The sequence below is a fragment of the Podarcis liolepis genome (assembly GCF_965112155.1).
Source record: "Podarcis liolepis genome assembly, chromosome: 2".
NCBI classification, from domain to species: domain Eukaryota; kingdom Metazoa; phylum Chordata; class Lepidosauria; order Squamata; family Lacertidae; genus Podarcis; species Podarcis liolepis.
In genome coordinates this window covers 31,103,336-31,128,710 of record NC_139555.1, presented here as the reverse complement: position 1 = coordinate 31,128,710, position 25,375 = coordinate 31,103,336, and the positions used below count along the sequence as shown (strand labels likewise).

Sequence of the window (25,375 nt, the reverse complement as noted above, 5' to 3'; positions counted from 1 at the left end):
GGGAGGGAAGATGGTTCCCTCAGGCAAGCAGCAATCCTTGCACTGATGGGACGATTACCTTTCCATGGTGCTGAAGTCCACCTCAGTCTCCTTATTTCACATCAGGGGCTTATCATTCCTCTGTTCAGTAGATTCTTGTTTTAGAGCACTCTGCAGAAATAATAGGGTTGTCTCCAACTAAGCTCTCCTCAAGGTAGGCATAGCAAAAACGGTGGACCTAAATTAACCATGTCCATTCATTTCAATGGGTCAGCTTTGAGTATTACATTGGTGTGGAGAAATGTTATATGTGTGTCTGTTTATGTTTGTGTTTTGATGGAAAAAATATGTGTTCTCAAAGTTCAAGGCCTTATACTGTTAACACGTTGCAAGCCTCTTTAGCTGTAGCTGTTTGTGTGTGAGAGAGAAAGAGAAAGAGAAAGAGCGACTATTGCTTTGAAAATGTATTAGCTGGGCTTGGATCAGGTAAATTCATTTTTATTGGTCTGGGTGACAGCAGTCTGCCAGAGAGTCTCGGCAGTTGGGAGTTAACTGTCAGAGACAGCTGAGGAGATGAAGGGGAAATTAGTTGGCAAGGAAAGGTGTGAGGAAAAGACTAGAGAAAAACTGAGGCCTGAATATAAATTCCCAGTGTGTTTTTAGTAGCTGCCTTGTGAGGCTCAGGAGAAGGGAGCCAGTGGCTGAGTTAGTCAGAGAGGGTGCCCTATATAAAGGTCAGTGCCAGCCTGTCCATGAGGCAAGGTGAGGAAGCTGCCTCAAGGGGCAGGATCCAGACAGAGGCGGCAGATTTAGCCTCCATGGAGCCCACCAGGGTGGCAGCAGCTGTGGAAGAGGTGGCAGTGGTAGGTGGCTGCCATGGCATACTCCTTGGAGACCAGATCTGCTGCCACCTCCTCCTTGTCTGCAGTGTGTAGGTGCAACAGCAGTATGTTGACCAGCCCAGAGCATCACCAATGGCAGGACACTTGTGCTGTGAAGAGGAGAGTTATGGGGAGAGGGGATGGGATGGTGTGCCGGTGTGCCTGTACACTGTGGACAAGGAGGAGGTGGTGACAGATGACTGCAATGGCTGCCTGTTGTGGCTGCAGAGGGGGATGCCATGGTGCCAGAAGACAGCACTTTCAGTTCTGCTGCAGGTGGCAAAACGTCCCAGCCTGGACCTGGCCTCCATCCATGGACATACCAGGATTTATGTTGGGTGGGAAGAGGGAGAACTGAGCTATCTATGATGTAATTGGTCCATTAGTTAATAAATTTTATTTATTTACTTGATTATGCACCCCTTGGTTATGCCAAGGCCCCCATCCATCTCAATACTGTACTGCCTTCAGAGACTGGTTCAGATGAAATGCAGAGTGTGTCATCAGTATACTTATGACATTGTGCTTCAAATCTCCAGATGACAGCTCCCAATGGCTTCATACAGATATAAGTTAGCATGGGGGACAGAATAGCCCCCATCAAGGTAAATGCCATTGGCCAAAACAGTAGTTAACATTTAGTCCTCCAGGGCTTTACAAACTGTGTGTCACCACATTAGTGTGTCGGCTGCAGTGTGTAGGTGAGTCACATGAATGCTCCCCACTCTCCTCCTTCCGGGCCTGGAAAGGGGTTTGTTTAACCCATGGGTAGGCAAACTAAGGCCCGGGGGCTGGATCTGGCCCAATCGCCTTCTAAATCTGGTCTGCAGTCTGGGAATCAGCGTGTTTTTACATGAGTAGAATGTGTCCTTTTATTTAAAATGCACCTCTGGGTTATTTGTGGAATCTAGGAATTCGTTCTTCTTTTTTCAAAATATAGTCCAGCCCCCCACAAGTTTGAGGGACAGTGGACCGGCCCCCTGCTGAAAAAGTTTGCTGGTCCCTGGTTTAACCTTTGGTTTGCTAGTAAAACTTAATTACTGTGTCATGAAATGATGCATATCTAAAACGTGTGTCACCAACATGAAAAGTTTGGAAAGCTCTGCTCTAGTAACTATGCTGATAGTAGGAGAATGGCAAAGGCATTTTTCATTGTGGCAGCTATTTTGATTGCCCCAGAATGCATCTCAAAAACAAAAACCCAGACACATATACTGTTGAAGTCTCTGCCCATCAAAATCATTTATCCTCTCATAAAAGAAAATGGAGACTTCAGTGTGCCCATTGTGTGGTGGGTGTTGCATTTCTAAATTCTTCTTTGTCATTTTTGGATAGCATAGCATTCACTTAAACAGGGACAAGTTGAGTACAGAACCAATATATTGGACATGGGTGCCTCATTTTATGAAAGATCTATTGCTGGATGCATATCAAAAGAGATGCAGAGCAAAGGAGTCTCATCTAAACCATTTCATGTTTATTCATTGGCATTGTGACAGTTTGTCCTGTACTGAACTCTTGTCTTTGGTGGTGGTGCAACACACTTTGAAGAAACAAAGAGTGGAAATGGTATGATTTGCTACCAAACAGAACAATCCTGTTCAAGAAGAGGAAATTAGGCTTAGATCATACCATACTCAAATTATCTAATTAGGAATGCAATGCAACCAATCTAATTGCAATTGCAATTGCAAAAATTAGTGTGACATGTGTGCTCATTATATTAAGAGGTGCCTGATAAATGAGTGTTCCTGTCATTGCATGAATAGGCGGCCTCAGTGGGACTGATGGGAAGCAGGGTTCATTCTACCAGCTTTGCAGAAAGCACAGCTCCATCAGACACCTCCTGTCTGCCCCTGAGCTGTTTCTGTGCTTTCTAGTCATCAGAAGTATTATACTTTATATAAGAATTGGCACCTGAGTTTGTTTTCTCCCTTGATCCTTTTCACTTCTGTGTTAAGTTTTTAGACTGCTAGCCTTGGGCAAAGGACTGTCTTGTTTTAGTTGAGTGCATGTAATGTGCTCTAGGAGTCTTTTTTGGCTGAACAGCAAGATACAAAGGCTCCAAATCAATCAACCAACCTCTTTAACAATCTCATGATTCTTTTCAGAGGCAAAGTACAAATTTATTTCGCACTGTTTCCTAAACTCATATGAACCGCAAATGTTTAATGGTATAGTACCGTACCTATATTCTAATCTTTATCACGAGTAGATGAAGAATTTGGGAATCCATTGTGTTCAGTTAAGGATGGATACACCAAGGTGCAAGTAATCCTGTTACATGACTATACCTACCTGGACTTAAATACGCAATGAGGTAGTGACCTCAGTCTTAAATTTGGGTGTACGCATGAGACCCTGTTCTAGCTTTTGTGCACTTAAGAGTGCTTCCAGACTGTTGATGCTTTTGGCTTGGGATTCAATCACATACCAGCAAATTCAGGTTGTACAATTACAGCTGATTTGGTGGTGCTGTGCGACCGCTTAGAGTTTCTTATTAAAATTCCACCCTTTGTGATAAGGTAAGTGATTGGGATTGCACGGGGAATTGTAGGATATCATTTGATTCATGCAATGTCATTTAATCTCCCTGCAAACAAATCAGAAATTTGAAATGGAAGAGGAACGAGATAAAGAATGCATTATTAAATTGACAAAAAATGGGTTATAATATACAGATCGAACAGTGGGAGCATATGTGGACTAAAGGGTTAAAATACACATTGTGTTATGATTTAAAAGAGAATTTTTTACAAAATGACATACTGTTGGTATCTAACTCCTGAGAAGTTATTTAGAATGTATAAAAATGTTCCAAGTGTACAGTATGTTGGAAATGTCAAGAACATGAAGGTGGATCTGTAGAAAAAGCTTTAAAAAAAGGATAAAAATACATACATTGATACAGAAGATTTTGAAAGTTAATGTTCAACTGAAACCAGAGCTCTTCCTGATGGGGCTAATAAATATGCAACTAGAAAGAGAATCAGGAAGAAAATCGCAATATATGGAGGGTATGGAGTTATGCAACCCCTGAGCCAAGGAAATACGGTAAGTTGCGTGGTAAGGTCCCAAACCCTCCAGGAAGTGGAATAAAGACACACGAAACAGTATTTTAGGTTAATGGACGAAAAAGGCCGCAACTTTATTGGTTACAGAATGTAAGTGCTATTGGCTTAGGCAATGGAACTGACTGAGCAGGGAGAAAAGGAACATGTCCTCGGCCGTGGGCAGTTTAAATAGCCCGCGTCACACCCCTGGACCATCTGGATTGGACAGCCTTGGGGTGATGTGGCAGAGGACCAACCAATGGTGCAGGGGCTATCCTAGAGTGGCCGGGGCAACCCAGTCAAATGGGCAAGGTATAACAACAACTGTTGTTGTTGTTGTTGTCGTCATGGAACAGGATGTCCGTATTTTCATCAGAAACTAGGGACATCCTATTTTGTACAGTTATTCCTCCTCACGAAGAAGTGGGAAGAGAGAAGGCCAAAAATTAGACATGTGCATATAGGAATTGCCTTAAATATATCATTGAAAGGGCATTTGTGAATACAGAAAAGAGCAAGCAAAATGATCAGGGCACTGGAGCCCATCTGACATTTGGGGCTTCTTAGTTTATAGTAGAATAAAGGGGGCATGAGAGGCATGTATACATTATGACTAGTGTGGTGATGGCTTTAAAAGGTGATTAGACAAATGGCTATCATTGGCTACTAGTCATGATGCAGGCAAACAACAGCTGGAGTTCACGTCCTGCTTGTGTGGGCTTCCCCTCTGGTTGGCTACTGTGAAAAATAGGCCACTGCACTTAATAGATCTTTGGTTTGATCCACCAGGACTCTTCTCATGGTCATAATAATTCATGGATATTTTTAAAAATTATGGTAAGGGTCATAAAACATGCTGAGAAAACAAGTAATTAAAGGGAGACTGGACTACCACCACTTCAGGTGAAGTTGAGCATTTGCTGCTAATTAGTTTCTCAAAACATTTCCCGCTCGGTTCTAAAAAGCAAGTTGTGAGTTGTTAACTGGAAGGTGCCATTTTACCATTTCGGAAGCTCTTTTTCAAAAAGTGCAAAGGGAAGGAGAACCAATGTCCCAAGTGAAACTGTAGAAGTTTGGCTACAGGCCTGAATTGATAAGTGGGAGGGTGCTTTGTGACTGGAAGTCAATGAAGAGTAACTGGCAGAATTACTTCCTGCGCTCATTAGATAAATCTGCATAAATGCTGTCTTGGCCATGTGATACAGGGCCCTCCCTGCTATGAGACTTGTATAAATCCTGGAGAAAGTTGTGACATTCATGGAGAGAACAGCTCTAGATGAAAGCTTTGGCATACACCTGCTGGGAGCAACTGTGATCTGAAGTGGGAGAACTGCTGCTGAACAAAGTCAGGTACCTCTTTCAAGGCAACTATACCTGCTTGACCATGTATGCTGCTTTCTCTCTTCTCCTCCTGGCAGCCTGCCTGCCCTCTGGATGGATGCAGACAGCCCTGGATGACTACGTCAAGCAGTATGACCCTCACTACAACTACACTGTCACAAAGGAGGAAGACAGGCCTGGCGTGACCGTCTATACCGTCAACATGACCTCTCTGAAGTGGCAGGATGGTGAGAGCAGCAGTTTTGAAATACGGAGGAAGGCATTTCCGCTGTGCCCTTTTGCTTTGTGGAGGATGAGAGGGAACCTAAACCGGGGAGGTGGCTGCTGGGTGGGTGTGATCTGCTCTGTGGGTGGTAAGGAAACATGAACCAGGATAACTCAGTTGGTTAGAGTGTGTTGCAGATAACGCAAGGGTTGCAGGTTTGATCCCCATACAGGACAGCTGCATATTCTAACATTGCAGGGAGTTGGACTAGATTATCCTCAGGGCCCCTTCCAACTCTGCAATTCTATGATTCCATAGGCAGCAATAGGTAATCATTGGGTCTCCCTGTGGCTGGCTATGGAAGGGGAAACGGAATCAGTTTTGAGACCCTAAGAGGAATCCAATATATGAGTTTTAAACAGCCATAAATATTGGAGAGTTCTTGCAAAGTAAGGAGAATGTCTCGTCTTTCCAGTCTGCTCTCAACTTGCTTAGGGGAGGTGGCCAGAGGTAACACAGCTTAGGGTAGATGGAAGTTGTTCTCCTGGTGGTCATCCTAGCTTGCGTACAGTCTTTGCTGAAAGCTGCCCTCTCTTCAGTCTTCTTTGCTAAATGGCCCAACTCCTCTGTGAGATCCTTCAACGCATTCATTTCCAAAAAGGGCACGTGAAAGCATCCTTAATACTCAGTGAATTCTCTATCAAAGAACACATGCCATCTGTAATAAATGAGGCAAAAGGGAGCAAAAATAATATACTGCTAATTGAAAACAAAAACAAAAACACACCCTTCAAGAACTTTACAAAACAAAAACAAATAACAACCAATACAAACCACCCCATTGAATCCTAGGAAGTGTAGTTTGTTAAGGGTGCTGGGAATTGTTCTTCTTTAAGGGGTAAACTATAGTTCCCAGTACTCTTTGAAGGAGAAAAATTAAGATTTCATTGTGCTTTAAATGTATGGTGTGAACACAGCCCCCAGCAGGGCGCAGCATGAGTGGCAATTACAAACTGGGGGGAAAATTCAGTAGAGTGTTGTCTCACAAATGAAAGGAGTTCCAGTGTGAATTCCAACCTGGGAGTGAGGGACAATGGCAGAAGTAACCACTTCTGGAATGGGAAGATGGTGACCCTAACTTAAGGGTGGAAAACCTGTGACCATCCAGATGTTGCTGAATAACAACTCCTGTCATTCCTGACCATTGGCTACAACTGTTGGGACTCATAGAAGTTGGAGTCCAACAACATCCATGCCCTAATGAACTTTATTGTTGTCAGGGGGAGTCTAGTGTCCTTGCTTTAGTTCTTCATGGCTAACTCTCTCTTTCTTTCCTTTGTATTAACTAAATATCAGTTCTGTGTATCTGTTTTCAGATTCTGAAGTGGACCGATCAATCTGGTGGCATACGATGACTATTGCTGTGTCAAATAACCAAAGGCTAGAGGACTCATGTTTGCTGATGATTGGGAATGGAAGAAATGATAATGCTCTTGATATCCCGGACTTAACTCCTGATGATGCCATTAATGCGGCAACATCTACTGGGTCGTAAGTAAAGTGAAGGGTCACTGCGCATATCATTAGTTCTACTGTGTTCAGTTTAGACTATTAAGGGAATTAGTAGCCCTACTAGGATAGAGAACTGAGCCAGATGTACGTGCTGGAGGACTATACCTTAGAACAAACTTTCCTGGGGTGTGGGGTGATGAAGGGAATTAGAGGCATGCATCAGATTCAGAGAAATCCTGATTCCAGGAAGGATATCTCGGGAAGATACTGGGTTTGCCTGAAGTGAAGATGGACATATGTGAGGTGCAAATGTCAACAGTAGGATCCCTGAATTGCCTGATAGTGCCTTGGCAATTCAGACATACAAAGACAGAACACTGCAGGAAAGTGTCTACCAAAGGCTAAACTAAATGTCTCTAAGCTTATCATATAAATAATAACACCAGTGTGAGTTGAAAGCAAAGGGAGAGCTCTGTTGTAATGGAAAGATCATTGTTTAAAGATGCCTAGCATATAAACATCTATTTCTCAGATATTTGGCTGGTATCTTACCCAGAGACACCTCTCCCATTGTAATTTGTAGACTAACTGTCCGCAAAACACTAGATTGGATGAAGTGATTCCTTTTTTTACCCACCCCAAAACAACAATAGCTGCCAATGCACCTATTCTCCTTAAATGTGGTAGTGTTGGTGCCCTCAGAAGTGGTGCCCTTGCCAGCAAATTTCATTTAATTCTAGGAGACCCCCTAGCGGAATAATGACTCAAGAAAACGTGCTGTGGGATTAAAATTGCCCACAACTTTATTAAGTTTCAGATGTAGAGAGACCTTGGCTCAGGCATTGGGCGTTTATCCTTCCCAGTCCCCAGCCAGGGATCTGGGGGACATCAGGGTTATCTAGAATGTGTAGGGATTGGGCTGGCTCTGGAGAACATATGTTCAAGCAGAGAGCCCGCCCCCGGTTTCGCCACCATCGCAGGGGAAAGCAATGACAACCTCTTGGCGTATGGCCAATGCCTCCCCTCAAGACCCCTTTAATGGGGAACCCTGGGATCACCGCCACAAGGGGGGCTTCACCCCCCCATTTAGGAAGATAGACTAAACGATTGTGGCCAAGGCCTGAAACCGCCAAAGTTGTGACGTTTTGCTATGGGAAAGGCAAAACCTGCCAATGCAGGCCCTTCAACAGCGACCATGACGTAGCAGTGCCCACGTACCTGTGGAGAAGAGGTTAACCTGCAAAAGAAGACTTAACTGAGGGAGGGCAGGGTGGGAGAAGCTCTGGAGCCAACTGACGCTTCACAGGTAAGATTCACCTTCTGCTGTGTGGGCAGGGCAGTCCCTCCCCTTACCTGGCTGATCCCCTGGCAATGCTTCCCCAGGCGGGATTGGGCGATTGGCAGAGGTAGGCGGAGACCTCCAGGTATCCAGCCTGGGGAGCGTGAAGCCAGCCCGAACTACCGGGAGCCGCAATGGGATCCAGGGGGCTGCGCGTGACCACATTTGATGTGTGGAGCGGTCATTTTTTAAAAGTCACACTTTGGAGGGGCTTTTATTCCTGCAAATTTCTGTCAAAATAATAAAAGTTATACCCATTTTAAAAATTTCTCGGTTGGGAAAAGGGACAGGGAGAGCAAACAAACTGGAACTAGATGGGCCCTGAGCTAAATTAGGCAGCTTAAGAAATGCCTTGGATTGCAGTGGGCAGTTTTCTGAAGAACTAGATCAAAATATGAGCCAAATGTTGCAGTTGGTGCCATCCCTACTGAGAACTGGACAGAAGCACAATACAAATGTCTGAAAGCATCTCTGAGGGTGTTTTTGTAGCAAACATTTCTTTTGGTGATGAAACCATACAGAGGTGTTTTATTGTCTGTCTGCGTACGTCACAATGTCTCCTGAATTACTGCTGTGAGGAGGAGAAAGTAGCATCTTAAGTGTGAAGTGATGACCTTATTGGAAATGAGTTACATTGGCAATGCATTATGAATAGTACGCCTAAATTTTTATGTGCATGTTGACAGAGACAAGGGCGCACCAAACAGCAAAGCAGGCTTGTAAGTTAATGTCGTAACAAGATATATTTTAAATATCCCTACCATTAAAGACAAATAAGCTTGAGGTGTGATATGTTTGCAGCCTGTGAGTGCAATTGGAGGAGAAAATATTGAGTGCTAAATGGCTAGAGAATAAAGCAGTTAAAAATAAAGTTAATAGTCTAAATGTGATCTAATCCAATTCACTGTATTCAAGAAAGTTTCTCTATGCTCATTCTATCACATTAAAATTCTTTAAGAAACTATGATGACCATGATTTACTGTTAATTAAAACAGCACCAACATAACAGCATATTCATATAATCTCTGTGTCCTCTGTGCAGAGTGTAATACAGAGTGTGCCTTGATTTCATGACTAGGCCATAAGCTGCCTGGAACTGCTGACTCTGGTATCTTTGACATCACGTCTGTAGACTGTAGAGGCATTTGCTTGGGTTGTTCTTTTTCAAGAAGCATGAATAACTTTCACTGCCTTTGTAGAACTGAAACTGTTGACTAATACTTTGCTTTGTCTCTGAAGTTGTGCAGCTCTTGTGCAGCAGATCCCAAACCAGCCAATCACCTATCGTGTAAGTCCTGTTTGATCCCCCCCCCCCATACTGGGAACTCCCCAAACCCTTTTCTAAATTCTCATATAAGAGTTTCACAGAATGAATTTGTTAGGTGAAAGGGGAGGACAAATCTTTGAATTGTGGTTTCTCTCCATTTTTCATTTTTTCTTAAATTCATTTTTCCACATCATTTTGTGGTTTAGTTGTTGCTGTGCTGTTTTTTTAAGTCTCATGAAATTTCACCAGCATTTTATTGCAAATTTATCCTGATGTACACATTCTTGTATGAAATTTCATGTAATGCACACATTATTGAAAGCCCTCAATCCTCAGTGTTATGCATTTTGTATGCTATTTCCACTAATAAAGTATTTAGTATTAATTGCTTTTCATGCATGATCTCAACACAGTTTATAAAAATATGCTAAAAACAGTTTAAAACAATACAGAGAACAGCAGACGCATTTAAACACACAATCCAATCCAAAATAATGTCTTTGTTTCCAAAAAGTACAGACAGTGAGTGTCTGTCATCTTGCACACAATTCAGAAAAGTGTGAATTTTGATGGATAGCAGTGTTTGGTTTTTGTGTAGCTGGGGAAAGACTTGGCTGGCACACTGTTCTACCAGAGGCTTCCATGACAGATTTTTTTTCTCCTAATACACTCTATTGAGGAGGGCATTTACTTTCACAGAGCAAAATCCAATAGAAGTCTACTGTTTGTTCAAGAACTATTCTTTATAACAAAGTGTAAATTTCTGAGGAGAAATTGCCATTCCATTTGCAAAAGTGTTCAAAATACTAGAATTATAATAAATTGTCCCTAGCACTGTATCTCAAAGATGTGTGTAAATCAAAGAAATACGGATCATTTAAAGGGTGGGTAACATGTTTGGGAACGCTGGGCTCAATAAAAAACCCATTAATGTTTCATCCACTTTGCCTCTAGAAATACCCCATCGAAAGATGCAAGAACAGCTTGGAAAATGATGAACTGTTTTGCTCATGGTGGAAGTTCATGAACGATGAGACTGCAGGGCCAGATGTGCTGATTTTGTTCCCAATGGTCAAGGTAACTCTGGCTTCTTTGTCCTTCCTGGATTGGCTAGCAAACAGACACTTTCATCATTATAGAGCATGTTCTTTGTTGTTTCCGGGCATCAGTGCTATCATCTGGATGGGGTGGTAGCGCAAAATTTCTACTTCATGGTTTTCACAGCAATTCTACCAGCTTGACTGCCAGGGCTTATACCAATACAGTGGTACCTTGGTTTAAGAACAGCTTAGTTTATGAACAACTTGGATGAAGAACGCTGCAAACCCAGAAGTAGGTGTTTTGGTTTGTGAACTTTGCCTTGGAAGCAGAACATGTTCCGCTTCCTGTTGAGTGTGTTCCATTTGTCAATTGAGTCCTCCACTGCTATGGGAAAGCACACCTTGGTTTAATAACGCTTTGGTTTAAGAAAGGACTTCCGGAACAGATTAAGTTTGTAAACCAAGGTACCACTGTATTTTAAAGTGAGCTTTTCCTGTTAGTATAAAAAGCCCCCCTTAAAATTTCTTTCAGTTTCATTGAATGATAATATTTTAGAATGGCTGAAGAAAGTCTAGATTTCTTTTCAGAACATGTAAATTAAATTATTTTCTATAACTTGAGTAGACTGTTTGTGGACAAGAATCCTGAGCTATTGACATACAGTATTATGGAACATGAGCACTGTATACAATGGCATGAATTGCAGTTGATTTCAATACCTGTCTAGTCAGAGGTAAGATCCATGGAGTTCAAACAAAGGAAGAAACTTTCTCCAAAAAACCTTTGTTGTGTATGTTAAGGGATGTGGCTATTAAAACCTGTCCATTCCTAACTATAAAAAACCCCAGAAACAGAACAGAAGAAAAAACTAAACAGTGACTACTACTATTATTATTATTATTATTATTGCTGTCCATCTGACTGGGTTGCTCCAGGCACTATGGTTGGCTTCCAACAAGTTATAAAACCACAGTAAAATATCAGACATTAAAAACTCCCCTGTACACCTTTCAGATATCTTCTAAAAGTCAGATAGATGTTTATTTTCTTGACATCTAATGGGAGGACATTCCACAGGATGGGTCCGGCTACCAAGAAGGCCTTCTGTCTGGTTCCCTGTAACTTCACTTCTTGCAACGAGGGAACCACCAGAAGCTGGATCTTAGTGTCTGGGCTGAATGATGGGGGATATATAGGGCCAAAGCTGTTTAAAGGCCAGCGTGAACACTTTGAATTGTGCTTTGAAATGTACTGGAAGCCAACACAGATCTTTTACGACAGCCGTTATATGGTCCTGGTGGCCCCTCCCACTCACCAGTCTGGAAGCCACATTCTGGGTTAGTTGTAGTTTCCAAGTTACCAATCAGTGAGATTTATTCATTCTGTTTTTAGAATTACTCATCAGTTGGTGATGAGTACTGTTTCTCATATTAATACACTGTGTGCACCCTCAGTATTACTTTTGCAGATTAGCATGGGGCTCCATTAAGGCTCTGAAGACAAACCTTCTGGTGATGGCATTGTCATTATGCCATGCCAACAAGTAACTCCTTTGAATTCCAGAGGATGTAATCCTTTTCTCTTGTGTACAGGCTGCTGTACGGGCCATGGACACTGTAACAGATTTACTACTGAAAGAATCTGGTGGGATGTTGAACATCACAAAGTTCTCTTTGATAGGTGCTTCTAAGGTATGTATGAAGTGCAGGTCTGTGCTCCTTTGACATTTCCTGTACATTGTTTTCTTTTTGCTTCTTCTGCGCTTGCCATTCTCCGGCTCCCAGTGCACCTTTGCAACCTCATTCTTTTCTCTCCTTATGGCAGCGTGGCTGGACTGCCTGGCTTGCGGCAGCCGTGGATGGAAGAGTTGTGTCCTTTACTCCACTTGTATTTGATCTTTTGAATATCATTAAGGTGAGAATCCAGTTTCTTCACAGTAGGGAAGAGTAGAGAACGGCATAGTTCTTCCCAATAACATGCCAATAGTATTGACTTCAGATGCAGAGATTATGCTACCCTGGGCAACTTCACTGTTCGTTCATGTATATACCACCTTTTCAATAAAATGTTCTGTGGGGGGAATGGGGGTCTCCTGAAAAGAAAAATAAATAAAATAAAAATAAAATGTCCAAGGATGCTCACAAAGCAGCATTAAAACACAAGAAAAATCAATGCAGTCCCTTACATTTGATAGGCTGTGCAGGATACCCTTCACAACCTCTAACTCAGCTGCAGGCTGAAGCTTATAGAGATCTTGAAGACTACACACACACACACACACACACACACACACACACACACACACACACTATTTATAAGGAATGTACCCTACCTGTCTAATAAAAAGCCCCTAATGTGGCCCTGAACTAGATTTATAGATAAGTATAAATATAGATAAATACAAGACAATCAGAATATTTTCTCAAAGAACTGGGGGTTCAAAAACAGCAAAATGCAGCTTTCTCCCGAATCTGGAAAAATTAAAATATATTTACTAGAAAGCAGAGAGAGAGAGAGAGAGAGAGAGAGAGAGAGAACCATACACCTGAGGAAGGGTACTCCACATTCTCAGCACGGTGCATCGCTACTGAAAAGGCCCTGTCCTGTGTCCTCATCAACCACACTGCTGAAGACAAAGGGACATCAAGTAAGGCCTTCAATAATTTTAGGAGATGGGCAGACTCATGAGTGAAGACTGTCCCTCAAATCATCTGACCCCAAACATTGCTTCATGAACTCGGACATCAGGTTACTGAGCGAGGGGAGGAAGAAAACTTTCCACAATAGCCACGACTGTGGAATTAGAAAATTAAATTCCACAATCCTGGCTATTATGCAGGGTGACCTGGGTGGTTTCAAGAATTAGAGCAACAGGGATTGTGTACAATCCAACAATAGTAAGAATGGCTACACAATAAATGTAAGGGGGATGCCATGTAGACAAAGCTGAGTACGATGACCAGCAGGTTAGGTACAAACAGTGCTATTTTTCTAGAAAAAGAGATGCTGAAATTGACCATGAATGCCTCCTTTGGTCTCTTAAAATGGCAATGGCATCCACTTGAGAGCCCTGGGTACAAATATCCACATTAAGATGTCATACTGAAATTTTCTGAATATTCTGGCCTATCAGTGGGATGGTAAGAGGTAGTTGTCAACTTAACCCAAATAAATAACCAGAAAGCCATGAGATAAACTAATATAGAGATTTGTTGGGGCTCATCCAGACCTCCTTTTGTGCCATTTTTCTAGGTACAGGTGCAGTCTTTAAATCACCATGTCCAAGCACTTTTCTTCCTTCTTTTTTTGCCCCAAACTTCCCTGGGAAAACCCTTTTTTTACTACTGAATTGAAGCAAACGCCAATCCACAGAAAACCCAAATTGCTGTTTGTCCTGATTCAGCATTAAAGATTGGGTTTTCGTGGGGGGGCGGGGCGGGGGAAGTGCTCAGGCACTGCGCTTTATAGCATGGGCCTATGACTAGAAAGCACAAGGCAAAAGGTAAGTGTGGATGAGCTCTTGGTCACTAGATACATAAAAAGTCTCCGAGCCATTTGTAGCATATTTAAAAGCGTACGTAAAATACATTAAAACATAAACACGTTTACACAAAAACATAAAATGCATAAAATATACATGGAACAACCCCTCCATAACAGTGATAGAAATGTTAGGGAGCCCACATACAGCAAACAAAATTTTAGTACACTAAAAGAGGGTAAGCTTTTACATAGCACCTCAAAGATATCAGTAGAAGTATCAGGTAGACCTCATAATGAATGTTGCTGCTATAATGTAATTGCATGTCTTGTTTGGAATTTTATCAGCTTGGCCCTGCTAGATCTCGTGACTGTCCTCCATTTGATAGGACTTCAAGTTCTTAAGATATGACATGTGCTATGTGTGAAGTCATAGGTGTACACAGAACTCACTTCTGTCTGTTTTGCTGTAGAACTTGCACCATCAATACCGAGCATACTGTGGCTGGTCATATACCATGGAGCCTGAATATGATCTGAATATAACTCGGCAGATAGACACTACACGGTTCCAGAATCTAAATTCATATGTTGATCCTTATGGTGAGCAGTTCTTACCTTCTCAGACTTTTCTGATAAATGAAGCGCTAGGAGAAGAATCGCTACTCATTGGTGGGGAAAACATCCCCAGGGAAAAGAAGGTCATCATGCAGGGAGTTAAGGAGCAGATTTTCCCCATTCCTAAAAATGCCTGCATGCATCATAAAGGAATAGTCGTAGGCCAGGCTCCCGTGGATTGCTGACATGGCCATAGATGAGAAATGACCAGATTAATGGGGGCCAATGGATGGTTTCATAGAGGGAAGTAGAAAAGGGTACTGATTGATCCATTGCTGCTTGTCTAATGGAATGAGCTGCCTTGTCCTCCCCTTGTTTGCTATTCCAGGGGTTATCCCAACCCCCATGAACCAATTTGGGGCAAATGAGAGAAGGAGAAGGGGAGAAGTCACATTCTTCTAGTGGATTTGCTTGGCTGTCTGCTGGTAGGACTGGTTAATTTAAGTTGTGATGTCTAGGATCTAAGAAAGCCAAACTGATGACTGCTTGAGGTATTCAGTCTGTGCAGATCTGGGGAACCCCCCTATTGCTTTCTTGATGACCTGGGGAACATAATACCAAAGATGCAAATGGCTAAACAGCATATATGCTACAGAATGGCTTCCTTTTCAACATTGTTTTGCTCTATGGTCTCAGTCATATTTTTGTTCCATCCTGCAAGGGAAGAATGAAGTTAGCAATGTCCCGTCTGTTCTGTATCTATAAAACCAGAGCCAATTCTGTTCTTTTGCAAGTCAGATTCCACCAAATACATAATTATTTCTTTTGTTGTCTACTATGGTGATTTTTTTTTTCATATTTTTGTTGTAATTATTGTCACTATTGCTGCATGATATCACAGCATTTATTTCAGTGTATTCTATGCTTTTCCTGATAGAGTGCCTGTTATGGTCAATTAAGACCACAGTCTTTCACACTTTTAAAGTATCTAAATTTTCTTAGTGGGTCATCATTCTTCCTTCCTTCAGAGCAGCTAATGGCCCATCAATTAGTGGTCCCCCTGCAGGGTCCAAATATTAGCCATCCAGCTTTCAGAGGGGGTGAGAAGAGAAATGTTAAAATTAAATGGGAAAGATAAATCATGAAGATGAAGACATTGTGCAGATTCTTCTCCTTTACTCACATTCAGCACTTCCCCACCCCTCAGCCACAAACCTCTGCTAACCTCTTCTTCCCACCCTTGGACCCATTTTACTTTCCAAGCAGGCAAACATGGAAATGGCTGCCTACAAGATGGTCCAGATCTGCATTCAGATGTGACCCACACACTTCCTACAGCCCACCCAGATGAAACCCACACATCTCCCACACACCCGTATTCACTGACAATATTCTAAGCAGAAACCACCAACATGCCAAATACAGTGCCAAGTGCAGGGGAAAGGGAAGAGTCCATCCTTCTGCTGACTTCTGAAGGTTGCCACCAGCCTCACCAAGAGGAAATCAGACATGATCAGTGCTATTTTTCAGGAGGTACTCATGGGTACACAGTACCAGCACCACTCCCCCCTCTTTGTTAAAAAGTGTGATATGTACTGTAACAACTTCATGGTGAATACCGGCATCTATTTTTCTAGGGGGGAAAGCACTGAATGTGATTGACAAATGCTGGTGACACCCACCCTACCTTTTGGGGAGAGGGGAACAGTGGAGGGATGGGACACATTATTTGGAAGGAGGTTGGCTTCTTTAGGGCTAGATCCATTATTTTGTCATTCAACTATACAATCAAACTGTTCACTGATTAGAGCCTTTTGCATGCTTTCCTTCAGCAACCTCCTTTAAATACATGCCCCCCAAGCTTTCAGCATCCCCCCTTTGTCCCCTTCCTCTTCCTTCTCTATCCTTCTTCCTGCATCATTCAGCTACTAGCATCATTAAACTACAGCAATCACAGTGGGGTTTTTTGTTCATTCTTTTTTTGCAGTTAAGAGATATACAAATTTAGTTAAACAGTTAAAATAAATACATAAAGAAAGAATCAAACTGTGCAAAGGAAGTATCAAACTTATTAATTTTAATTGGGAAACAAACAATATACCAATTGCATTCACTTGACTGATTTAGGTTTCAGACCTCAGGGTATAGGGCAGTATATAAATTCAATAAGTAATAAAGAAGCCAAACAGACATACGAACTGCAGCAATTTCCACACCTTCCACATCTCTGTATCCAGTCCCCTGAACATATATACCTGTTTAGGGCTTTGTGGTCCTTACTCTGTTCCTATTATTTCCCATTACTCCTGTGCAATCTTGTTATCTTTTTATGATGATTTATGATAAAACAAGTAGTAATTACTTGAGAATTGCATGTTTTGCCCATTACTATAACATTTATTTTTCCATCCCCAGCATATAATGAGCGATACTTAAACAAGTTTGTGTACATAATCATTGCAACAGGAGATGAAATTTTCTTACCTGATTATAGCCGAAATTTCTTTCTTCAGCTAGCAGCAAAAAAATATTTCCGGTAAGTTCATACTGGAAAAAATACCAAATTCTCTTTTTAGATGAAGGGTAGAACCCATCCCGGTTGTTAGTTAGGCAACAGATAGTTTGAACTCCAGATTGGTAGTTTTGGGTGAAGAGAGATAATCTAAACTGAGGATTTATAGCTGATTCTGCCCTCTGTGGAGTGAGATCCTGATCAAATGGACACCAAGCAATCCATGCTGTGCAAAGCTAGCTTCTGCTGTAAGATTTTAGAACCATTAAGAGAAGATGAAAAGCAATTTTGAAACAAATACAGTGGGAGTGTTTAAAAATAATCTCTACTGCTCTAAAACATTTCATTTGTTTTTACCTTCAGTAATACCTAGCTCCTCATAGTTTTATTTGTGAGTAGGAGATCTAGTTTGCCTTCTTCCCTCTGCTTCCCCCTTTTTTAAAAATCACATTTTACAAGACAATGTATTGTGTACGAACTTTTCTTAGTACCGTATATAGTAAAATTGTAAAATTGTCATCATGCTGCAGTTTGTAGAAGTCATGCTAGTCTTCCTTCATCAAGCCTTCTTTTTCTATATGCTGGGTAACTTTGTCTTTAATAGGGTTCCCACCTGTTTTTCTTGTATATTTCTCTCTATGTGTATTTTCTTTTCAATGAGGGAAAAATCAGAAAGCTGTGATTAGATTGAACATGTCATCTTTGTCTAATGCAAGGAAGATATTTCTTTTTCAAAAACCTCTCTTTTACCCTGCAGGGCCATCCCAAACACTTTCCATGCGATTTCATTACGCCCACTGATTAGATTATCTATCTTGGACACGAGTACAGCCTTTTATCTCGCCACCATACAGAATCTGAGCATGCCCCAAGTTTCTTGGAACCTGACTGAGGTAAGAAAAAAATGATACTGTGTTACTGAATGACAGAAATAATTCAGGCATAACGCTTGTCTTATCACTTACATCAAGCCAGGAGCAATTAAGGAATCCTTAATTGATGGAAATTATAATGAAGTTGAGCTCAACACTCAGTTGAGCTCAAGTTTCCTAGGAAGTTATCAGTATTTCAAACAGGTTGTTATGATTATAGGAAAATCAGTTTTGATTAATGTTGTCCTTCAACAACTGATTGGAACTGATTTAAATAATTATGACATTTGTCTGTTTTCAGAGTGTGGTTGGTTCACTTTGATCTTTGCTAGTGAATATCAGAAAGTTGTGACATTTTCTTCTGGCCTCCTATCATTTTATTTTTTAATTACTGTATCAGAATATGTGGTTCAGTAAATGTAACGTGAATATGCCCTTGGAAGCAAAGCACAAAGAAAAATTCCAGGGTCTTAATTTATTTGAAAGGTGTGGGTTGACTTTATGCAGGCTGTGGCCTGAGACAGTCTTTTTTCACACAAGCCAACTGAATCAATAACTGCTATCAAATTGAATATCCTTTGAAATCTTTGGAAGCTGCCTTGGAAGGGCCATAGTGCTGTGGTAGCGCATTTGCTCTGCAGGCAAAAGGTATTTGGTTCAATCTCTGGCATCCCCACATATGGCTAGGAGAGAATTCTACCTGAAATCACCTGAGAGCTGCAGCCAATCAGTGTAGACAATACTCAGCTAGATGGACCAATGGTCTGACTCTCAGAATCACAGAACTGCAGAGTTGGAAGGGACCCTAAGGGCCATCTTGTCCAACCCCCAGCAAGGAGGGGCTCTTGGAGGTGGCAGCCACACAAGACATTTCCTGCTGTGATTGATGGATTCCCATTAGCAACACATTGGAAAGTGAAACACACACACACACACACACACACACACACACACACACACACACTTCTTTTTATTGCATTTTAACTATTTGCTTCAAATTAAAGCAATAGATTTCACTCAAACTTTACTGCCAGGTACAAGGTGGGCACAAACACACAGTCCCATGACTCCAAGGCAAGGAAAGATATAAGGAGTCTCTCCTGACACCCATTCTGACTGCCGGCTCCTGGCCAGGATCCCTATTTTGCAGGGACAGTCCAGGATTTACAGAAGCCATCCCAGTTTCTGATTTGATCCTGGACTGTCCTGCTTTTCCTTAGGACATCCCTATTTTCTTCAAAGAAATGTTGGAGGGTATGGAGTTGCACGACCCCTAAGCCAAAGAGCTAAGTAACTATACAACCTTTAGAAGACATCTGAAGGCAGCCCTGTATAGGGAAGTTTTTGAATGTTTAATTATGTTTTTATATATGTTGGAAGCCACCCCGAGTGGCTGGGGCAACCCAGACAGATGGGTGGGGTATAAATATAATAATAAAATAGAATAGGCTATCCCTATTTTCATTGGAGAAATGTTGGAGAGTATGGGATCCCCCCAACCCCCCCAAAAACTTTTCCAGACTGATAAAGGCAAAGGGACATCAGTAGCCATCAGGAGAAAGCAAGATACACATATTTTGACTCCTGGCACCCTGCTTTGGGGATTTGAACTGAAAATTTTGTTGCCATGTAGCGAAGTGCCTGCTCAAGGAATAGCCAGCTTCTTATACAGTGGTACCTCTGGTGTGTACAGTGGTACCTCAGGTTAAGTAGTTAATTCGTTCTGGAGGTCCGTTCTTAACCTGAAACTGTTCTTAACCTGAAGCACCACTTTAGCTAATGGGGCCTCCCACTGCCGCCGCGCCACTGGAGCACAATTTGTGTTCTCATCCTGAAGCAAAGTTCTTAACCTGAGGTACTATTTCTGGGTTAGTGGAGTCTGTAACCTGAAGCGTATGTAACCTGAAGTGTCTGTAACCTGAGGTACCACTGTCCCCCCACAGGAAATTGTCTCCTACAGACAGTAATAGCAATGGATAATAGCTTGAGGAGCACTTGATTTTTCTGTTCCGTTCTCTCTCTTTCTAGACAGAAACCACAGGTGTTATCTATCTATATACAGATCAGGTGCCTTCAGCAATTAAATGTTTCTTTGCTGACACTGGGAACTCTCAAAGGTAGGATTATTTAAGAAATTGTGTATATAATGTATTGATGCATAAAATGATATAAAAACATACAATGTTGATATAAACATACAAATAAGTAAGGATGGACAAATCTGTTAAGTTGGGGTTCCTTAGTTTCTGTTTTCTACATATCTTATATTCAGTTGACCCCGCTTCTACTGCAATTTGCAATTAATTTTTTGCCAGCATTTTAATGCATATTTCTTCTAAAACCACACACATTCTTAACATGCAATTTTGACAAATGTACCTGTGCATTTATATGCACACTTCACCCTAATACATGCATTTCTGTGCACATTACTTTGCTTGAGAACTGCATTGCAAACTTCATGGACGTGTGCATCTTGAAGGATGTCTATGTTTCGGTTTCCACATTATTTTTCAAAGTGTGGAACATGTAGGATCAGCTTTAAATCCCTACAAAGAAGCCATTGGGGGTGTTCTCTGCCTTGCAATATTTTCTCTCTGGTGAAAAAAGAAAAGAAAGCATTGCAATATTTTCTCTCTGGCAAAAAAAGAAAAGAAAGCAATCTGAGTGCTCTTTCTGTCAGTGAACAGCGCCACAAAGAAATATAGTTTTTATTCTTTGCCAGAAATCCTTTTGCATGTTTTCAAACCTGCTAACCAAGGTTCAGAAGGGAATTCTCTGGGTGGGTTACTATGCTCTGGAACCTTTGGGATCAGGTTGACAATGTTAAAGGACCATCATAATGGTCAGTTGTCTTGCATAGTAAATAAACAGATTTTTTTATTTTCTATCAACAGAATTATCCCTTGTGCAGCAATAAGATGTTGCATTCTTGGTGGTACTTAACTCAAAAAAAGTAGCTTCTTCAGTGCTCACCATTCCTCCTCTTTCCTATATAATTCTCAGGCGAGACTTCAGGTGGTCCACGAGTGCTGGTTTACGAATCATACCTTGGTTTCCCTGTGCGGCTGAGAAAGTGGTAAGAGGGTTTGTGATTTAGGATTTCTCAATTTCTTCACACAGCTGAAGAGGCCAAGTCTCCCCACTCCAAACACGCACACACAAAACTGGGCTTCTGTTGTAGAGATATTGAATTTCCTTATATCTGCAAATTTGCTAAATTCTGGGGTCCCCCACCCCAGGATAGTGCATTCATTTCAGACAATTGTGAGGTGTGTTGCACAGGATCCTGCTGGTTACTATTAGTGATTGGCTGCCCAAGAATGCCCATTGCTCTTGCTTTCCCCTTGGATGAGCAGAGGTTCATGTGCAACAGTCTGGAGAGACCCTGCTGTAACACAAATAGGATTCCTTCATTATGTTCCAGTTAGCTGGAACATGGTCTTTCCCATGGGGGAGTCCATGGGATGGTTTCATTTCAAAGCCCAACAGAGCCAATTTCCATCTAGCATTGCCCAGGGAGATATGAGGAAAATAACATTTTCTTTATACCTCACTTCTAAAAACATCCATATACATCCCAAGGGCCATATACAAAGTCTTCAGAGCCACATTTAGTCCCTGGGCCTGAGGCTCCTCTTCCCTGATGTGACATGTTTGTAATGCTGGTGTGAGAGCCTGCTCTGTGTAACAAAATGGGGCAAGTTTCTATCTGTTGGAAACTTGAAGTGATTGAGATTCACCTGGAAGAAAAGTAGGATCACCCTCCGCCCCATCCTGCCCCACTGAGCACTGGCTCCATAGCTGTTCCTCTGTTGTCTTTCCTTGGAACAGTGGAACCAGGAACCTCACCTCACCTCACTCTTCTCCAGATTCATACTAATGAACGTTCTAGAATTTCTTAAGTGCAATGTGATGCAAGAACTCCTGTTCACTTCTCAGTGCCTTCTTCTATCTCATCTCTTTGCAGGAAAATGGTGTTTATATGGCAGAAATGAGCAAGCCACAATTGGGATGGAGAGGCTTTTTTATTGAGGTAAATATCAGGTCCATGGAGTCTAGTATTTGATTCTCTCTGTCTCTGTCTCTGTCTCTCTCTCTCTCTCTCTCTCTCTCTCTCTCTCTCTCTCTCACACACACACACACACACACACACAAAATCTGCATGTACTGAGCACCAGAACTGATGGAATGTCATGTACGGACATTAGTACTAGACTGTTAAAGAAGGCATCAGGATAGACATCGTTCGTTTATGATTTCAGATCACACATTGTCCACACCATTCCAGTACCAAATCTTCATCACCAACCCCAAAAAAGGTTGGCATTTGCAGCTTTTTCATTAAGTATGGCTTAGATGAAGCACTGCTAAAGCAGAGTGATTGTCTTCAGGGGCTATAAGCGGGAAATAGTTTTCCAAACCCCTGTCCAGGCATTAAATTCACTGGATGGTGTAATCAAGCCATGGTTTCTTCTGCTTCATTCCTACATTTCTTGTAGCATGGAGAAAACAATACTGGTCTACATCACGTACCAGTGACCTCAGCTATTGGTTCCATCCCTTTCAAAATCAAGAATAATGGATATTTCTTTTCCCTGTTTGCATGTAAAAGATAAAAATCGTCTTTGTAATTTTTTTAACAGTTTGGAGAGCTTTCTCATTTTGTTTCTGACAGTTTGAATGTTCACCTCAGGATTCAGATGAAGCTGTTATACAGCTTGTGTTTAGTGAGAAATTCTTTAGGTGCTATAAAACTATCTAGAAGACTCAAGGCAAAAACTGGAAGTACCAAATGCTTAGCTTGTCATTCAGTCTAGTTCACTCATTTTATCCTTCTAAGAAGGATCCATCAACTTCTGATTACCATGCCTAAAAGCTGGGTATTCATATATTACTTGAAACCAAGAGACAGAAAACTGCTGTTCAGCCAGCCACTTGAGAAAGCATGAAGTACTCTGCCCTAAGGCACTGATGTAAATGTAAGGCATAATAATTATTTCTTAAATATGCCTGTGCTATAAACTTTCAATGCAGCCTCCATGCCATTTTTTTGCAATGGAATATATTGAGAAGAACTGCCATTTCTTTTCCAGGTAACTTTCCCAGGACCTGAGAACAAACCACATGTTTTCACTTCGGAGGTTCACATTATCCCAGATACTTATCCATGTGAAGACTGCCAGGGAGAGGAGTGCTATGGAACGCTGGTGTGACATCCACCAGCGATGCTGTGGCTCCTGCTGGGGAAGACATGAGATGCACCTAGAAAAACGTGTGGAGGAGCAAGTGGGCAGAGAAAAAACCTTGCACAGAGAATGCACAGGTTCAACCTCAGCTAAACTGAAATAGGTGTGGGATGGGGAATGTAATATCATGGGGCAGGTGAGAATGTCGGCCACAATCAGGAGACCTAAAGGACTAGCTATGGTGGCAATGGGAAATGGGTAGGAGGGTGGATGAATGAGAAATACTGGGCATGGGAGGAAGGGGTTGGCTCTGCAGAATTCTGAACAAGTAGTGCAGCAAAGGAAAGTGTGCCTTTGTAATCCCCGGATCGCTGGATCACAAGAAAGAAAAGCACTATCTTCTGTTAATCTTCACTGAAATTCTGTACAAGTATTGGAGCATTTAGTGCAGATTTAATTCACAACTCCTTAGCATGGATTTAAGATAGTTTAACTTCATAGACTTCAATAGCCTCTAATCTAAGTAATTGATTATAACTGGATTGTAAATCATTATGTAAAGTGACTGAATTTAAATTCCATGTGAGTCAGAGAACAAATGAGTGGCTTCTTTGGCTAGCTGTTATCTCTTCATTTTAGATTCCCTTCTGATGAATGGGGATAATAATAAAGTTGACTATATTTTTGTGGCAGAAGTGAAGCCACCTGCTGGGGATTTCATTGCCTGATCATTTCTTGCTGTTTTCTGTTTGTTTTCTGTTTGTTAACAAATAAAGGTTTTTCTGGCATTCCTACCATATTGCATTGGGTGACAATATCTTGTGTTCTGAAGTTGCATGCCTATTACAAGCAATGTCCTGCTGGAATGCATGATTTGCCAGACAGCTTAGCAAGTTTGCAATTAGAATCTCCACAGCATGGGAATACAGAACATGAAAGCAGGGCTATAAGCCAAAGGCCAGGCGGAACAAATCTGTCTTACAGGCCCTGCGGAAAGAAATCAGATCCTGCAGGGCCCTGGTCTCATGAGGCAGAGCATTCCACCAGGCCGGAGCCAGAGTTGAAAAGGCCCTGGCTCTGGTTGAAGCCAGTCTAACTTCCTTAGGGCCCGGGACCACTAGGGTGTTGCTATTTATGGACCTTGAGGCTCTCCGTGGGGCATACCGAGAGAGGCGGTCCCGTAGATATGAGGGTCCTAGGCCGTGAAGGGCTTTAAAGGTCAAAAGCAGCACCTTAAATCTGACCCTGTACTCTACAGGGCACAGAAATGTTTATATAGTTCAATCCTTCTGATGGGATCTGAATGCATGAATGGAGCAGGCCCCCTGAGACATCATTTACACAAGTTATATGGGAAAGGGTTGTCTGAAATTCCTTACTGTAGCATAGAATGGACATAGATAGATACCTTGTTTGTGACCCTGAAATTGTATACACACGACCTACACTAAACATCCTTTCTTCCTTTTCCATTGAATTGTGCGAGGATTTACTTGGCAGCTGCAGCTCACAAAATTTAATGTAGGGGTCAGAATCTCAGATAAAGTTAATGCACCTACGAAATTATTCTGATTGGATTGTTCAGGAGGATTCATTTATTTTAACCTTTTCAGTAGTGAATTGATTGATTAGCTGCTTTAAATTGCTTGTAAAAGTATGTATTACAAATTAGTTTAGCCAAACAATGTGTTTAGGGTTGCTGGAGAAAAAGAATTACATCCCAAAGTTTGCTGAGAAGGGCCAAAATGCTGCCTAGGAAGATGTCCAAAGCTGCATAGGCAAGCATATAAGCTAAAGGGTACTTGTCTTGCCTGTGGAAAAGTAGTGAGCTGACATTAGAAGCTGACATCTCATACTTAAAAGAAGTGTAAGATCAGTACAAAGAAGTGATACGCCAAGGAGCGCTACAAGCTAATTAAGGCGTAGCATGCCTTTCCATCTTATAGTATTTTATTGTTATAGTGGTGTTTTAGCGACTTTTTTTTTTTCCCCCCCACGGCACAAGCTGTCACTTATGTGTTGTTTTTACCTGTATGGGCCTATGGCCGCAATAAATATTATCTTATCTTATCTTATCTTACAAAGAAGTGACAGCTTCAGAGAAGGAAACAGCATCTTGAGATATATATATAAGAGCAAGGAACA

The 25,375-nt window shown here is 41.7% G+C and overlaps 1 protein-coding gene and 1 long non-coding RNA gene across 7 annotated transcripts; one reads left to right on the top strand and one right to left on the bottom strand.

Moving 5' to 3' along the window:
• The first annotated feature begins 65 nt into the window (after positions 1-65).
• LOC310699328 (autocrine proliferation repressor protein A-like) lies at positions 66-24,029 on the top strand. 3 transcript variants are annotated; one of them, XM_083486996.1, is made up of 14 exons: positions 66-193; positions 5,332-5,481; positions 6,836-7,010; positions 9,551-9,599; positions 10,533-10,655; positions 12,212-12,310; positions 12,444-12,533; positions 14,573-14,702; positions 17,073-17,193; positions 17,927-18,062; positions 20,070-20,158; positions 21,048-21,120; positions 22,012-22,077; positions 23,138-24,029. In XM_083486996.1, the coding sequence occupies exons 2-14, from the start codon at positions 5,352-5,354 to the stop codon at positions 23,255-23,257; spliced, it is 1,401 nt and encodes a 466-aa protein (XP_083343122.1). In that variant the 5' UTR covers positions 66-193; positions 5,332-5,351; the 3' UTR covers positions 23,258-24,029. The 3 variants fall into 3 exon arrangements, with proteins under 3 accessions (XP_083343122.1, XP_083343121.1, XP_083343120.1); XM_083486995.1 differs by lacking the exon at positions 66-193 and adding an exon at positions 4,527-4,750; XM_083486994.1 differs by lacking the exon at positions 66-193 and having other exon boundaries at positions 4,991-5,481.
• LOC310699339 lies at positions 12,527-21,957 on the bottom strand. Of its 4 annotated transcripts, XR_014522040.1 has the most exons (5): positions 21,785-21,957; positions 20,421-21,109; positions 17,142-17,415; positions 13,637-13,745; positions 12,527-12,711 (listed from the first exon to the last, which is right to left on the bottom strand). It is a non-coding gene; the product is annotated as an uncharacterized lncRNA (long non-coding RNA). The 4 variants fall into 4 exon arrangements; XR_014522041.1 differs by lacking the exon at positions 13,637-13,745; XR_014522042.1 differs by lacking the exon at positions 13,637-13,745 and having other exon boundaries at positions 20,475-21,109.
• Positions 24,030-25,375: the final 1,346 nt, after the last annotated feature.